Genomic DNA, 16,264 nt, shown 5'->3' on the forward strand with positions numbered 1-16,264 from the left:
ACACATTAGCCTACACACACATGCACATACCCCTTCACACAACACACATACCCCTACACACAACACACATGCCTACACACACATACACATATCCCCCCCGCCCACCTACACACACATTCATACAAACAACTACTCACACACTTATGCCTCCACACAGACACAAACACATTTGCCTACACACACATGCACATACCCCTTCACACAACACACATACCCCTACACACAACACACATACCCACACGCACGCCTACATACACACACTCGTGATTGCGAAAAACATAACTTGAATTCAAGATGTCAAAATTCAAGTTAATTTTTCTTTTTTTCTTTTTAAATCTGGTTTCAATTTGGCCACTGTTGGTGATAGTTAGAGAGTTAACTATCGAATCATATTAAAACAGCCAATAATGAGAAAATGACATTAAACTAGAGTAAAAGGAAGTCATGTGATGCACAAATCAGCTCGTTTTTTTATTAACCTAGTAGAGATAAATGAGGACCACGAATTTTTCAAAGGGTGCCACGACTCAGGAAAGTTTGGGAACCCCCCCCCCCCCCAAAAAAATATACGAATCAGTTAATAATTTTTGATGAATTGATCATTAGATCCCTTTAAGGAGTCTAAGGACCTTTAACCTTCAAAATTTTCGATTTTCCGGAAAAAATATATGTTATGCCTAATTTAATTCTGAACAACTTGATACCTCATTTATTACCATACGCCAAAATCTTTTCAGGTTATCGTAAAAATGCGTAAACTTTCCCATATAGAGATTTATGTTAATAGCAGCTGTTAAAGCCTCTTTTTCTCAGGCGCCGGTTTCTTCGGTTCTCTCGTTTTGCGCGCATGATATCTCAGAAAGTTTCTTATATATTTCCGTAAAACTTTTCATGCATGTTTGTCTGGTATATTTTTATGATCTGAACCTAAATTTCAACTAATAATGAAAGTTAATATTTAAAAAAATATTTTTGCCCAAAATTTTGGAAATTTTTGATATTAACTTCTGAAATTTCCAATAAATAAATAAATAAATAGTTTTAAAAAAAAAAATAAATTTAGGTTCGGGTCATAAATATAAACCAGATAAACATACATTAAAAGTTTTAGGGGAATATATAAAAAACTTTCTGAGATATCATGCACGCAAAAGAGATTTTTGTTAATAGCAGCTGTTTAAGCCTCTTTTTCTCAGGTACCGGTTTCTTCGGTTTTCTCGTTTTGCGCGCATGATATCTCAGAAAGTTTCTTTTATATTTCCGTAAAACTTTTTATACATGTTTGTCTGGTATATATTTATGATCTGAACCTAAATTTTAACTAAAAATAAAAGGTAATGTTAAAAAATATATATGTTTTTGCCCAAAATTTTGGAAATTTTCGATTATGACTTGTAAAATTTCAAAAAATAAATAAATAATTTTAAGAAAATTAAACAAATTTAGGTTCAGGTCATAAATATAAACCAGACAAACAAGTATGAAAAGTTTTACGGAAATATATAAGAAATTTTCTGAGATATCATGCACGCAAAACGGAAAACCGAAGAAACCGGCACCTGAGAAAAAGAGGCTTAAACAGCTGCTATTAACATAAATCTCTATGGGGGAAAGTTTACGCATTTTTACGATAACTCGAAAAGTTTTTAGCGTATGGTAATAAATAAGGTATCAAATTGTTCAGAATTAAATTATGCATAACATATATTTTTGCCAGAAAATCAAAAATTTTGAAGGTTAAAGGTCCTTAGAGCCCTTAACCGCGGTACTTAAAATAAGATTTTTTTTTGGGGGGGGGGGGGGAAGTTCGACTACTGAGTGCTAATTTCGGGTCCGGGTCGTATCGTTTCTGAGTTTTGAACGTTTCCGTCCGTGAACGTTCTCATTCCCCAGCGCTATGAAGGTTTCTCCGCAGAGTTAATGCTGTTGTAAGGAAACGCGTTTTACGGAAGAAGACTCGCGCTACAATGCGATTCAAGCCAGTGTTGCCAGATTGGGGGAAATTTCCCCATTTTGGGGAAATCTAGTGCTCTCGGGGGAAATTTTGGGGAAATGGGTTTTGAGGGGAATTCTTTAGGGAAAAATTTTTTCTTGGGGAAAACCTGGGGGAAAAAAACTCAAGGAAAAAAGAATTTTTTTAACACGCTTTTATTAGCTTCACCTGTATGTATGTATGCATGTATGTATGTATGTATCTTGTAATGGAATCTTGCAGCTCAAATTTCGCCCACTTCCTGCGATCGGATTCTTTTGAAATTTGGCACGCGATATTAGACCCGATGACAATGCAATATTCTATAATCAAATTAATTAATTAACCCTTTTAATTGTTAGTTTTCTCCAATTTTAATCAATATTTTGGCATAAATCCAACAATGTGAAAAAGGGAAAAATTAAAAAAATACATCAAAAAATGCTCGCAAAAATTATTTAAAAATATCTACAAAAACCTTTAATTTTTTTGCATCAGACAAAATTTGTTCCAATGTTCCAAGGTAAAGAGAACATGAAATATAATTGTTTTAAACTCATTTCATGCCAAAATTTAGGTGAGCCTTCCATTGGAAATTCATTGCTGATCAGACCATTGTTGAACAAAACTTTTATTCAAATGCATCTCAAATTTTCAAAGTAATATAAATATGATTTCCGCAAACATACATCGATGACTCACAGTAGCTTCCCATCGGGGTGCCCTTGTCTTAACTTTAAGATATTTCCTCGCACTCGTTTTATAAATAATTTCGTCGCCTGATAATTCTCCAACATAAGACTAAGAAGCAGAAAAATAAAATAATAGTTTAAAAAAACTAAAAAAACACGCTTTCGTAGCAAAATGAACTAAAAAGTGAAAAATAATCTTTGGATGATAGTAGTTGACCAGTCACTTCATTTTAATGTAATACAAAAAAGCGTGGGGTGCTTCTTATCAGTTGTCTTGAATTTCTTCCATTTGTTGTCCAAGCAAAAATGTAAATAGACAGCACCCCACGCTTTTTTGTATTACATTAAAATTAAGTGATTGGTCAACTACTATCATCCAAAGATTATTTTTCACTTTTTAGTTCATTTTGCTACGAAAGCGTGTTTTTTAGTTTTTTAAACTATTATTTTATTCTTATTTAGATTTGCGTCAAGAAGTAGTAGTTACATTGTTTGTATCGTCACAGAGATCCTGACAGACAGAGAGACTTTCAGCTTTATTATTAGTACAGATAAAGAAAGATATTGATAAAGAAGACAAAAAAAAAAAAAAAGAAAAAAAAAGAAAAAAAAGAAGAAGAAAAAAAAAGTTGGGGAATTTTATAAGAAAATTTGGTTATTTGGGGAAAAATATTTTTTTCAAGAGACAAAAATATTAGAGGAAGTCGATTCATTTTCTGAAAATATTAGTGGAAAAATAATTTTTGAATTTGGGAAATTTTGGTAGAAAACATCGCTTTTTGGGGGAAAATTGGAAGGGAATTGGGGAAATCTGGATTTGACCATCTGGCAACACTAATTCAAGCGGGGGTTTAAACCAACGGCTACAACGCGAACTTTTCCCGAGTAACGAATTTTACAGCAGTAAAATAGTTCTATTTTATTTATTTATTTTTGTTCTTGATGTTCAAACGAGCCTTTCAAGATCGATTTGCTAGTTATTCATTTTTTTTTTCTAATTTTAATGTTGCTTAGACTGGTAAGTTGAAATTTGAGTCTATTGTAAAAAAAACTAGTATGTTGTGGCCATCACGAAACTTTCTTCTATATCTTTCTTGTGAATTCTGATCAATCCCTATGCTTGAAGAGAATGCAATATTCCCAGCAACAAAAAAAAAAAAAAAAAAAAAAAAAAAAAACCTGACGGCCGTCCGAATTCCCGAATTCCCACAACCGCAAAGCAAAGAACGACTTGAAAGTTATTTTAAAAGCCTTGCTTGAATTAATTAGATGTTTTATTTGTTAACAAACATAAAATGGCAACAGTTATTAATTTTAAATCATTGCGATAACATTTCCGATTATCTCCTGAAAATTAAAATCACGTGAAATAAGCAGACGACAGTATTACAATTTATCTTTCTTATTGTTGCATTTATAAAGCTATTTTTCTTTACACAAAAAATCAGCCCCCCATGGAGCGATTGGCGCCAAAATTGAAACAACGCCTATTTACAAATAGATTCACATTTATTCCAAATTTCATCCAGAACGTAGCATTACTTCTTGAGATATGGCACTCACAATGAAAAAAAAGAACATTGGATTGCGCCACCCCCTTTTCAGCTTTTGACACCAAAATAAATCAGCTCTTATACCCACTAAGGGCTATTTGCCGATAAATTTTTCTTTCATTCCGTTCATTATTTCTTGAGATATATACAGCAGTCACAATTGACGACAAAAAACGTTCTATAGCTTAACCCCCGTTTGAGTTATTCACACCAAAATTGAATCGGCACCTGTCCCTGTTAATGGCAACATTTGGACCAAATTTTGTTTGATTCCGCCAGTTACTTCCTGAGGAATAGCAAGCACGCGTAACTCAAAAAACGTCCCATTGCTCCCTCCCCCCACTTGGAGGAACTCGCGCCAAAAACCAATGAGCACAAGTTCACATAGGGGCACATGTGTGTACCAAATTTCGTTCGATTTCATGCGCTTATTTTTGCTATAGAGCGGCCACAAAAAACTGGTCACACACAGACGTGACACACACACGGACACACACACGGACACACACACACACACACACACACACACACACACACACACACACACACACAGACATTTTCCAAAAATAGTCGAAATGGACTCAGCACACCCCAAAACGTTCGAATCCGTCAAAATTCGAAAATTTGCACGAATCCAGTACTTTTTTCTACATATTAGATATAGAAGAAAGTAAAAATGTTCAAAATCAGATGCAGGGTTAAGATATTGAAAGTTTGAAGCAAAAATAAATAGGAATAAAAAAATACGAAATTTAACTTTTTATACGGCCCCCAGGTCCCAGAACCTCTACTTAGGGAAATAATAGCTATTGAAAAGTAATTCCAACACAAAAAGTTTGAAATTAGTACGACCAATATTCACCGAGATATGAAACGCAGAGATTTGTGACTTACACCACTTTTCACTCGCCGTCAATAAGACCTTTGGGGGGGGGGGGAATATAGCGGTTAACAAATGTTTAAAGTTACATGTGAGCATAGCGTGATTTTTCAAATTGTTCGAGGTTTTGTAGCGTGTTTTGGCGTATCACGGCATAACACTTGCGTTTATTTTTGAATTGCAATTAAAAATATAAAATACTAGCTGTACCCGACGCGCGTTGCTACGCCAACAAAAAAATACATCATTATACTGATTTTCATGACAATCGGTTGAACGGGGCAGAAGTTACTACTCTGCAGTGCCATCTGGTGGCGAGTGGCTTCAATGAGCATATTATGCACCTTCTCCGTGGAAAAATACATATATATAGCAATTTTCATAATAATCGGTCCAGGTATCAAGTGACTCTACTCAAATTTTCTACTCACGCAGTTTGCAAGATCAATCCATCGCTAAAAATATCAAATGGAAAAAGTTTTAAATCCCCCCGTTGCATGAAAAGCCATAAAACAATAAAGAAAGAATTTATTTGTTCAAACTCAAGAAAAATGGCTTCTTATCAATGAGACCTTTCACGCGAATTAATTTCTGCAGCCGATCATTTTATTCGTATTTATCCAATGGATTGTGACTTAAATTGGAATAAAAAAGGAACGATCGATCGGATTTTTTTCAAACCGGTCCATAAACATTCCCGGTACCAAAAATAACAAACGGTGAAAGTTTCAGCCAAATCTGCCGGGTAGTTTTTGAGTTCATGGATGACATACAGACAAACATTCATTTTTATATATATAGATTTTGCTTTTCTTACTTTGACGAGCTGTCATTCTTCTGAAAGAACGATAAGTTCCAATCTCATCTTCTGTATGGTCCCTTAAAACTTTGAATTGGAATATCTCCTTGAGTTTTGGTCGCACAAGTGTCAAGTTTTTGTGTTAGTAATAGTTTTCAATGGAGATTATTTCTCTAAATATTGGTTAGGGCACCTAGGTCCCGTATAAAAAGTTAAATTTCGAATTTTTTTATTCATTTTTATTTAGCTCCAAACTTTCAATATCTTAACCCTGCATCTGATTTTGAACATTTTTGCAATTTGCAAGTATGCATCTAGGATTAACGGTTGCGAAAATAAAGGCCTTGCAGGTTAAAACCGAACACCCTGTATATTTTAACACCACACTAACTAATAGAAAATAAAATAATAATTTAAAAAACTAAAAAAACACGCTTTCGTAGCAAAATGAACTAAAAAGTGAAAAATAATCTTTGGATGATAGTAGTTGACCAATCACTTAATTTTAATGTAATACAAAAAAGCGTGGGGTGCTGTCTATTTACATTTTTGCTTGGACAACAAATGGAAGAAATTCAAGACAACGGATAAGAAGCCCCCCACGCTTTTTTATATTACATTAAAATTGAGTGATTGGTCAACTACTATCATCCAAAGATTATTTCTCACTTTTTAGTTCATTTTGCTACGAAAGCGTGTTTTTTTAGTTTTTTAAACTATTATTTTATTTTCTTCTTTTTAGTTGAACTTGTTTTACGAAAAAATATCGATGTATGTGTGCGGAAATCATATCTACATTACTTTGAAAATTTGAGATGCATTTGAATAAAAGCTTTGTTCAACAATGGTCTGATCAGCAATGAATTTCCAATGGAAGGCTCACCTAAATTTTGACATGAAATGAGTTAAAAACAATTATATTTCATGTTCTAATTACCTTGGAACATTGGAACAAATTTTGTCTGATGCAGAAAAATTAAAGGTTTTTTTTAGATATTTTTAAATAATTTTAGCGAGCATTTTTTAATGTATTTTTAAAAAACTTTCCTTTTTCACATTGTTGGATTTATGCCAAAATATTGATTATAATTGGGGGAAACTAACAATTAAATGAGTAAATTAATTCATTTGATTATAGAATATTGCATCGTCATCGGGTCTGAGGTCGCGTGCCAAATTTCAAAAGAATCCGATCGCAGGAAGTGGGCGAAATTTGAGCTGCAAGATTCCGTTACAAGATACATACATACACACATACATACATACATACATACATACATACAGGTGAAGCTAATAAAAGCGTGTTAAAAATACTAGAAAGTTGTTATGTTACATAACAACATAACTCATGAAGGCTCTTGCGCCATTTAACCCAATAGAAGCAACCAATCGTACCTCGGGCCATGGGGGAGAGGAGGTGCAGACCGACGCAGGCGCCCCCTGCGCTGTTTCCAAAGATGGTGACCAGATGGGGGTCCCCTCCGAAGGCGGCGACGTTCTCCTTCACCCATTCGAGGGCCAGGAGCTGGTCCAGCAGGCCGTAGTTCCCCCGCGCGGCCTCGTCCTGCGTGCTCAAGAAACCTGCCGGGAACAAAATAATTTACAAATCAAGATGTAGAGAGGGCCGTGGTAGCCCGATCGATAGAGTGTCGAATTCGGGGCCGGAGGGTCCTGGGTTCGAACCTCGATGGTCGAAGATCCACCGTCGTCATTAAAGGGGACTGGGCGACGTTAAATATACTCGTGGTCTCAATATCCTCCAAGTGAAACGATACCTCTGGGGGTGGTAGCTATTAGCTCCTGGACTAGTTCTAAATTCCCATTAACTGTTCGATCCGGTGATGGCGCTGCCATCTATCGGGATATAAAATAATGGAGGCTAGGCACTTAGTATGCAGTCCTCGACATAAATACAGTGGTAGTCAGTTGTGACTCTGAATAGGAAGATGTAGAGGTTGTTACTTCATTTTTCTGTTTAAAAATAGGTTAACTTCTAACATTAATTTATATTGATATCTTTAAAGAAAATTAAAAGACATTAACTATCAAAGGGAGCTCTGGCCCTCAAACTATAAAGGACTGCGTGCCAGACGCCTTGCCTTCAGAAGACAACACAATAGATGGTGGTGCCATCTATGGACAGTTCGAGAATTCAGAGCCAGGCCATGAGCCGAATAACTTTCTGGTCTGGCACCCCCAGAGGTATCGTTTCACTTGTAGGAGATTGTGACCACGAGCATATTTAACGTCGCCCAGTCACCATTAATGACGACGGTGGATCGAACCCGAGACCCTCCGGTCCCAAATCCAATGCCTTACCGATTAGACCACCACGGCCCTCAAACCGACATAGTTATACTACTAATTTTCATACTCTATTGCCAATCAGTCTTACACAATGTTGTAGAAACAATGATTACACTGGTTTAGGTTTACATTTAAAATCTATCCGAGTAAAAACTAGATAATTCCTATTCATTCGATGAGACATGAGTTTGATATTTAAAATGTTTACTTAGTTCTCATTAACTTAATGAATAGGAAATAATTTTAAGAGCGAAGAAACATTTTCAAAGTTGGGGTACTTTACATACCAATCGATTTACCGGGTAGCTATGTTTTAATATGAGCAGGGGTAATTGTGAGTTCATAAAAAAAAAAAAAAAAAATCTGAAAGTTTCAAAGTGAGAAGGGGGGGGGGAATCTTTGGCCCCTATTACTTAAGTGCACCTTTACCATAGTATTAAATAGTTCCGAGTCAAAATATTGTGTGTACATTTGGGTAAATTTTTAATGGGTACAAAGCTTACAAAGTTACTTTTAAGCTGGTGTTATAAAAATTATCTTTGACATTTGTCCATCTTAAGGCTCTTGCAAGTATATTTGATGAGTATTATATAATTTTTAAAAAATGCGAAGGTAGGGAGATAAAGCATAACAAAAAAAAAAAAAAACACACACACACACACAATTCCGGTATTTTCGGACATAAAAATACCGGAAATACGTCCGAAAATACCGGAAATTCGGTAAAATACCGAAACACAATCACCCCTGAGTTTGAGGCAGTGAGAAGCAAAGGGATGCAAGTGGACATTTTCAAAATTTGAGTAAAACACGTTTAAAGATAACATCCTAGGTACGGTTTCATTTTTTTTTCTGAATCATGCTGTACAGCAGCAACTACCAGGGCTACTAGTACCGTCTCTTGCCCCAAGACAGAGGAGAGGTTCCCCTACCATTCGTGCTGGTCATCTCCAAATTTTTAATTTTGCCATTTGCATCCCTTCGCTTCTCACTGCTTCATATGTCGCTGAAATAACCCATTAGCAAAATAAAAGAGACCGTTACTGTCTGACCATCGATTACATGGAAAGGGTAATATCCGGTTTATAGGCGGAAATGGACGTATCTATTAGTTAATAGGGATGTTAGTTGGTTTGTTACAGATGTGCACTTTTGCCTCTCTATTATTTAGCCTTAGTTTTGTAAAAATGAAAATTTGCTCACAGCAACATTTTTTAAATCTAAAGTATATTCGATCCATATTCTCAAGGCAAAAATGAATTGATTTATTTATTCACAACAAAGTTTTGAGCTTACCATTTTGCTTTTACGTTCCTGAACGAAATGAAAACATTGTATTTTCTTTTTGTTGTTTCCATGGTAACTATTTTTGTTTCCCCTCATTTTATTTTAGAGAATGCAATAAATGAATAAGTCACTAGTGACATTATAGAACGCGTGCATCAAAACCCCATCGTTATTCTCCCTTCTCCCCTGCTACATTCATTCAGATGGAATAGTCTTTACTTGGCACATTGCCAAATTACATACAATCCGCGGTCAAACAGTACTTCTCAGATTTGTTTGAAATAGATCTATTGATAAACCCAAGCATTCTGTCGGCTTTGTTACTTGCAATGCTGCACATGGCTGCACTTAAGCAAAGGAATTTTCAAGAAATAAATAAATAGTTGTGTGCTGCATGGTGTAAATAAATTAAACAACGTTATATACCCAAAACTTTTCAGAGAAATGCTACGGTTTGTTTGCAGATGCTTTCCATCTGAAACTATATATATACAGGGTGATTATAATTAAAGTTCTACTTTCAAAACGCTGTAAAAATAAAACCACTGGTCAGAATGACGTCAAATTTGAACGGAATATTATTGAAGACGGGGGGTAACGTATGGAAGAAGAAAAGTAAATAGTTGGAATTTTTAGCAATAGATGGCGCTGTAAGCATCATAATTTTTTGATTGTCCTGAGGCCAAAAACCGCAGAAAAAGCATCAGTAAAATCAAATCGGTCTTTAATTTTCGTGAGACTGGCGCAAAAGATGCTCAATATGCTGTCCCCCCGCCTGTTTTCTGAAACAACCCAGACAGCACAACTTAGTCCTTTGGACGTCCTACTGACATCATTTCAGGACTAACTCAAAACATTAGGTTATCCTCCGGACGTTTGAATTTCATCCCGTTTTCATCGAGGGACATCCCAGGGACCGTTCAATGTCCGCGAAGTGTTTTTCCCCAGTTCGTCCCTATGATGTCCGGCCTGGTCCCGAGGACTTAAGCATTTCGTGATCCTCAGGACGTAAAAAAAACATTATCCCCAGGTTGTCCAAATGATGTCAGTCGATCATTTTTCGGCGATGTCTGGGACCATGCCTTTTGTGGTCGATCCTCTGGACGTTAATCGGACTAATTCAAATGTCCGAAAGATGTCCTACGAACTATAGCCGTTCATATATTGGCCTTCTTCAGGACGTTAAATGGGCTAAATCAAATGTCCGAAAGATGTCCTACGAACTATAGCCGTTCATATATTGACCTTTTTCAGGATGTTAATTGGACTATATCAAGTGTTTCACGTACTATATATATAAAAAACTTTAAATGAGCAAGATTTTCTTAATTTTTGTTGAATATATACCAGATTATAATTTATTGAACAGTAAAACATTCTTGTTTGAAATTGCTCTAACATATTTTTAAATCATTCTCATTTGAAAAAAAAAAAAAAAAAACCATACCAAAAGTTTTTTTTTTTTTTTTTTTAATTTTAATTTGAAAGGAAAAATCGAAAATTTAAAAAGAACTTTTTTTTTGTTCTTTTGAAACAATTCTGGTTCTGCCATCCCGCTAAGTGTATGTATGACTTTCAAGCATGCATTCAATTTAAGCTGCACTTTAAGATGCAGCAGTCTTCATGCAGTTCTAATATTTTCAAATCTTTTGCAATCACACTTAAAGCAATTTATTTAAACTTTTTGAATTGAATCTATTATTCTAAAATCATTCTTCATTGTATTTTTAGATCATTACCTTGAAGCTTTGTAAGTAGTAATCCCTGTAAAAAAAGCTTACATGTAAAACAATTACTTACCTTTTTTTTGTGTGTGTGTGTGTATTTTATATTATTTGATTAGTTTTCTAATTTTCTCTTAATTTTTATTTCTTTACAAAGTTCACTAAGTTAAAATACACAGATTTTTTACTCCTTTTGGAAATACCTGAAAGTAATATCATATATGATACCATTTTTAGTATACACTATCAATAATGACTGTTATTGCTGCATATAGCAAATTTTAAAAATAAAATGGTTTACATAAAAATATCGTTTAAATAATAACTGCTAGCTATTTTCTACTTCCAAACTTCACGTATTCTCATCAATTATGTTGAAGCTTAATAAACAAATCCCAATTATTTATTATCACAAAAACTAATTTATCAAATACTAACTTATTTACTAATTAATTATTATTCATCCTCAATATCAGGATTTGACAATGGCACATCAATTCAAGTTAATAATTTGCATTGATTTCTTTTTCTTCTTTGTTCTGAAAACACCTGAAGATTTTTTTTTATTATACAACAAACTATCAATTATGAATTGATTTTCAAGCTGCATTAAGCTGGCAAAATATAAAAAAATAATATTTGAATATATTATATAAACATGATTCCTATTTATAGCTTTTGTTTCAAGTTTTGCATTCTTATACACACATGGATTTTAATTTGCAAGCTTAAATGAAACATGTTAAACACATAGGAAAAAGAAACAAAGTAAACACACCAATTTATGTGAGAAAAAATTTATTACTAAAACATATATTACAATAGAAAAATTTGATCATATTCATGAAGATCCGGAAGTTGCATCACTTAACTTTTCTGCGCCTTTCACCAATCCTGGATAGATAAAAGAAATATATGTAAACAACTAATTATTTGAATGCCTTGATAAAATATAAAGGGGTGGAGAGGGAAAATAAAATAAACTTTTTGAAACTTTCTTTTTCTCAAGTTTTTTTTTCTTTGAGAACTTGTTTATTATTAACATGTATTACATCCTGAACAATATTTGTCTATCTTAAAAAGGCAATAAATTTTTGCATTTGCAAAAAATATTTCAAAAACTTAAGTCAGCGCCCATAGTATTATTACACAATTATTGAAAACTTGGGATGAAGACTTCGGTTTCATAAATTTTATTTCGAAATTCTACTTCTTTATTTATTTAGCAGTTATACTGCTAAATTTAAATGAGAAATTAAGTGTTTCAGTATTTTGATTTTTCAACAGTAAAATATTATCCAAAAAGATTCTAGACAGAGATGACCAAGTCCAGCACTGCATCAGCTGCTGCATGAGAAAGGTTATCCCTGAAATGTAATTTGTCAGGGGGAACACCCTGATATCCAATACTCATGAACTGTGCAAACGGTACAGGTGCGCAGGACTTCAAGGTGCCAAGCCATTCATTGAGAACAGAGATTAGATGTTTTGTAATAACTGAACAGACTATTTTAGTGTGATAATTGCCCCAGTTTTCTCCCACTCGAAAGACAACTATGAAGTACTTCGTGAAGGCACTTCATACTGGTTTTGTAATTCAATATGCAGGGCCTGCTGTGCTACATTATTGTGCAGAAAATACAACAATAATTGTACTACCATTATGTTGATGTTTCATAGACTCACTTTTGAGATACACAAGGTTTTTAGCAGACTTAGATAAAATGGAAAGCTTTATTTGAACACAAATTCTAACTGAAAAATTTTCTGCAAATAATTATTTTGCCTTACTCACCTCTGAACAAAGGCGCCCATATAAGGGGGCAAGGGAGGCAGAAGCCCCCCCCCCCCAGAGATTAGAACTTCCTTGCTTTTAGTACTTTCTCCTTGCAAAAATATAATAACATTTCTTTTCCAGCCATTAATGAATAATTTATCAAAAATGTAGAACTTTTATAACTCTAATATGTACTGAAATCGGAGTCTATGGGGAAAATATCCTGCTAAACCATGCAGAAAATATCTAAGCCCCCCCCCTCTTACAATTTTGCATATGGCACCCATGTCCTTGAATAAAGATATATATATATATATATATATATATATATATATATATATATATATATATATATATATATATATATATATATATATGTGTGTGTGTGTGTGTGTATTGATTGCTAGCAATTTGAAAAAAAATTCTGCAGAGCCAAACATTTTCTGCGAACGCCGTTCATACGTTTGTCTATACTATGGAAGACTGGTTTTTAGATTAAGATAATAGCACCAAATTTAAATATTGTTAAAGAAAAGAAAATACTGAAATAACAGCTTTTCAATAATAAGTATTGTTATACAAGAAATTAATATGAAATGGAAAACAATACAGTAACTGGGAATATGGTTCAAAGGTTACAAAACGCAAGGAAATAAACAAAAAAGGGTTAAGATACAAAATTCTAGAATCTACAAAAGTAGATTAAGATGCAATCTATATTTTTATGACACAAAATTCTACTCAAATTTGGATAGCAGAGATGATTAAAATGATTATCAGTTTTTTTCTATGTTTTCTAAGGAAAATTCAAACACAATAACTAAAGAAAAAAAACTTTAATATATATATTGCGATTCAAATAAGGGGAAAATAACTGCTAAATTTCGAAAAATATATTTATTAAATTCTCCATATCAAAATTAAATTTCATCTAGTAGAACGTGTCCTTGATTTCTGATAACCAGCATGTAAATACAGTCAAGCACTGCTTATACTTTTTTGAAGGGACTGTATGAAAAAAGTGTACAAATGAAAAAAACGTATAACAGGTATAGGCTAATGTGTATTCGACTTTGCAGAGACCAATTTCAAAAATGTATAAAAAAGATATGTATAAACAGTGCTTCACTGTAGTAAAAAGTTACTATGATAATAACTTTTCTTTATAAATCATGACAGGCAGGAAATTATTGTTGATTTCAAAAGTTACCTAACTTGAAAGTAAAAAGAGATAAACATAAAAATATTGTATTCAGAAATAATAGAATTTTTTAAAAAATACTAAGCACTTTTCATAATGCACTCAAAAAGACAAAATAACTTTTCTTGGTCAGAAAGGGCAATTTTATTATTCTTGTATTTTGCAATTATTCTAAGAAAAAAAAACCAAATGAAGAAAAGTGCGGCTCAAGTCATTTTAAACCAATCTTTCCTATTAAGAAAAATATGCATGTTTCAACATTTAAATTTATGATTGAAAGTTAGATAGTGATAAGACATTCTCTGTATGACATGAACCACACTTTTCTTTAAAGTGTTTTTCTTGGAATACTTGAAAATTACAGGAATACTTAAAGTGTCCTTTCTGGCCCAGAAAAGTTATTTTGCCCTTTTGAGTGCATTATAAAAAGTGCTTAGTATTTTTTTAAAAGAATTCTATTATTTTATTCTTTTTAGTGTAAATGTATTTCAGAAATAGCATGATGTTACTAACAAGAAACTTCACCTTATTTTTTCACATAAGTGTTCCATACTAAAAGGAAAAAAAAAACCTATATAGTAGGGTGGGTCGATTTTAACTTTTTTCAAAATCAAAAACGCCTGTGGTGGGGGTAAGTTGTGTACTTGCATCAAATACTGGTGTAATTTTTTTTTTTTTTTTTTGGAAATCAAAATATATTTAGATCCCACGCCAGTACCTTGAAAGTTCCCCAAATATGCAAAAACTATTATGCAATATTTTAAAAATTGCTTGTGGTGGGAAAAGTTGTGTATTGACATCTAATGTTTGTTAAAAAATTTTTTGGCTAATTAAAAACATTTGAGACCTCTGCCAGGTCGCTGAAGTTCCACCAAACATGTAAAAATGAAATGCAACACCAAGCAGGAGTGGTCAGAAAGTGATGAAGTTTGAAAAAAAGACGGAGACAGCAAGGAATAATAAATTATCTTCATTTCAAAATGATAGGCAGAATACAGAGCGAGAACAACGTCGGCTCAGTAGGATGTAGGACCACCCGGGACAGCGATACACGAAGAAACACGTCTACACATAGAGTCAATAAGGGTGTCCAGAGGGATGGCTCTCCATTCCCTTTCAACCATTTGCCAAAGTTCCTCTTCTGAACGAGGCAGGGACAGAGTCTGCAAACGGCGTTCAATCACATCCTACACATGTTCGATTGGCGACAGGTCAGGAGAGTATGGTGGCTAGAGAAGCATTTGTGTGTTTCATAGAGCATGTTGGTAGATGCGAGCACTATGTAGTCGGGTGTTATGCTGCTGAAATATTGCATTAGGTAGTCCTTAAAAGTAAGGGATTGCCACAGGCCGCAGCACATTATCCAAGTATTGTTGGACCATCATAGTGCCCTGAATACGAACTAGAGGTGATATGGAATTGTACACAATTTCGCCCCAAACCATTATGCCACATTGTTGTGCAGTGGGAGGTTCCAGTTACTGCTAGATTAGATCTGTTACTGGATAAATGGAAGCGGAATTCATCTGAGAACATGACATTTCGCCATTCTGTCATCCACGTCGCTCTAGTCCGGCACCATACTAAACGTTGCTGTCTATGTTGTGGGGTCAATAGCAGTCTTCTTAGTGGACACTGATTGCAGACCACATGCGACCAAACGACGGGAAATTGTTCTGGTTGGCACGGAACATTCAGGGTATCTTGCACCTGCTGCAGAATCGAGGAACAAGTGACTTGTGGGTCTGCTACAGCTTGTCGGTGGATGCATCGATCCACGCGATCTGACATCACTATGGCTGCCCCTGCACCCCTCAATCTTGCCACGTTGCGTTGTTTCAACCATCTTCGGCATGGCCGATGCACCATGCTTGCATCCATGTTGGTATCAGCAGCGATTTGACGTTCGGACCAACCTCCCCTTCTCAGTCCGATCAAATTACCCCTCGCAAAATCGTCTATCTCCTTGAAGTGCCTTCGTTGATGGTGGCTTGGCATTCTCTCGTGTTACAAAAACAAAATTTCTTCGATAATACTGCAGTCAGAAATAACCACACGAATATTGCCCATTC

General features: G+C 34.4%; 1 protein-coding gene across 1 annotated transcript in view; it reads right to left on the minus strand.

Moving 5' to 3' along the window:
• LOC129222565 (acetylcholinesterase-like) overlaps positions 1 to 7,390 on the minus strand; it is a 65,983-nt gene extending 58,593 nt beyond the window's left edge. The window contains exon 1 of the mRNA XM_054857084.1: positions 7,292 to 7,390. Within this exon, the coding sequence (XP_054713059.1) occupies positions 7,292 to 7,301 (10 nt within the window). The 5' untranslated portion in view covers positions 7,302 to 7,390. The remainder of the gene's footprint in view (positions 1 to 7,291) is intronic.
• Between the last annotated feature and the right edge of the window lie 8,874 nt (positions 7,391 to 16,264).

Source organism: Uloborus diversus, chromosome 1 (assembly GCF_026930045.1).
Source record: "Uloborus diversus isolate 005 chromosome 1, Udiv.v.3.1, whole genome shotgun sequence".
NCBI lineage: Eukaryota > Metazoa > Arthropoda > Arachnida > Araneae > Uloboridae > Uloborus > Uloborus diversus.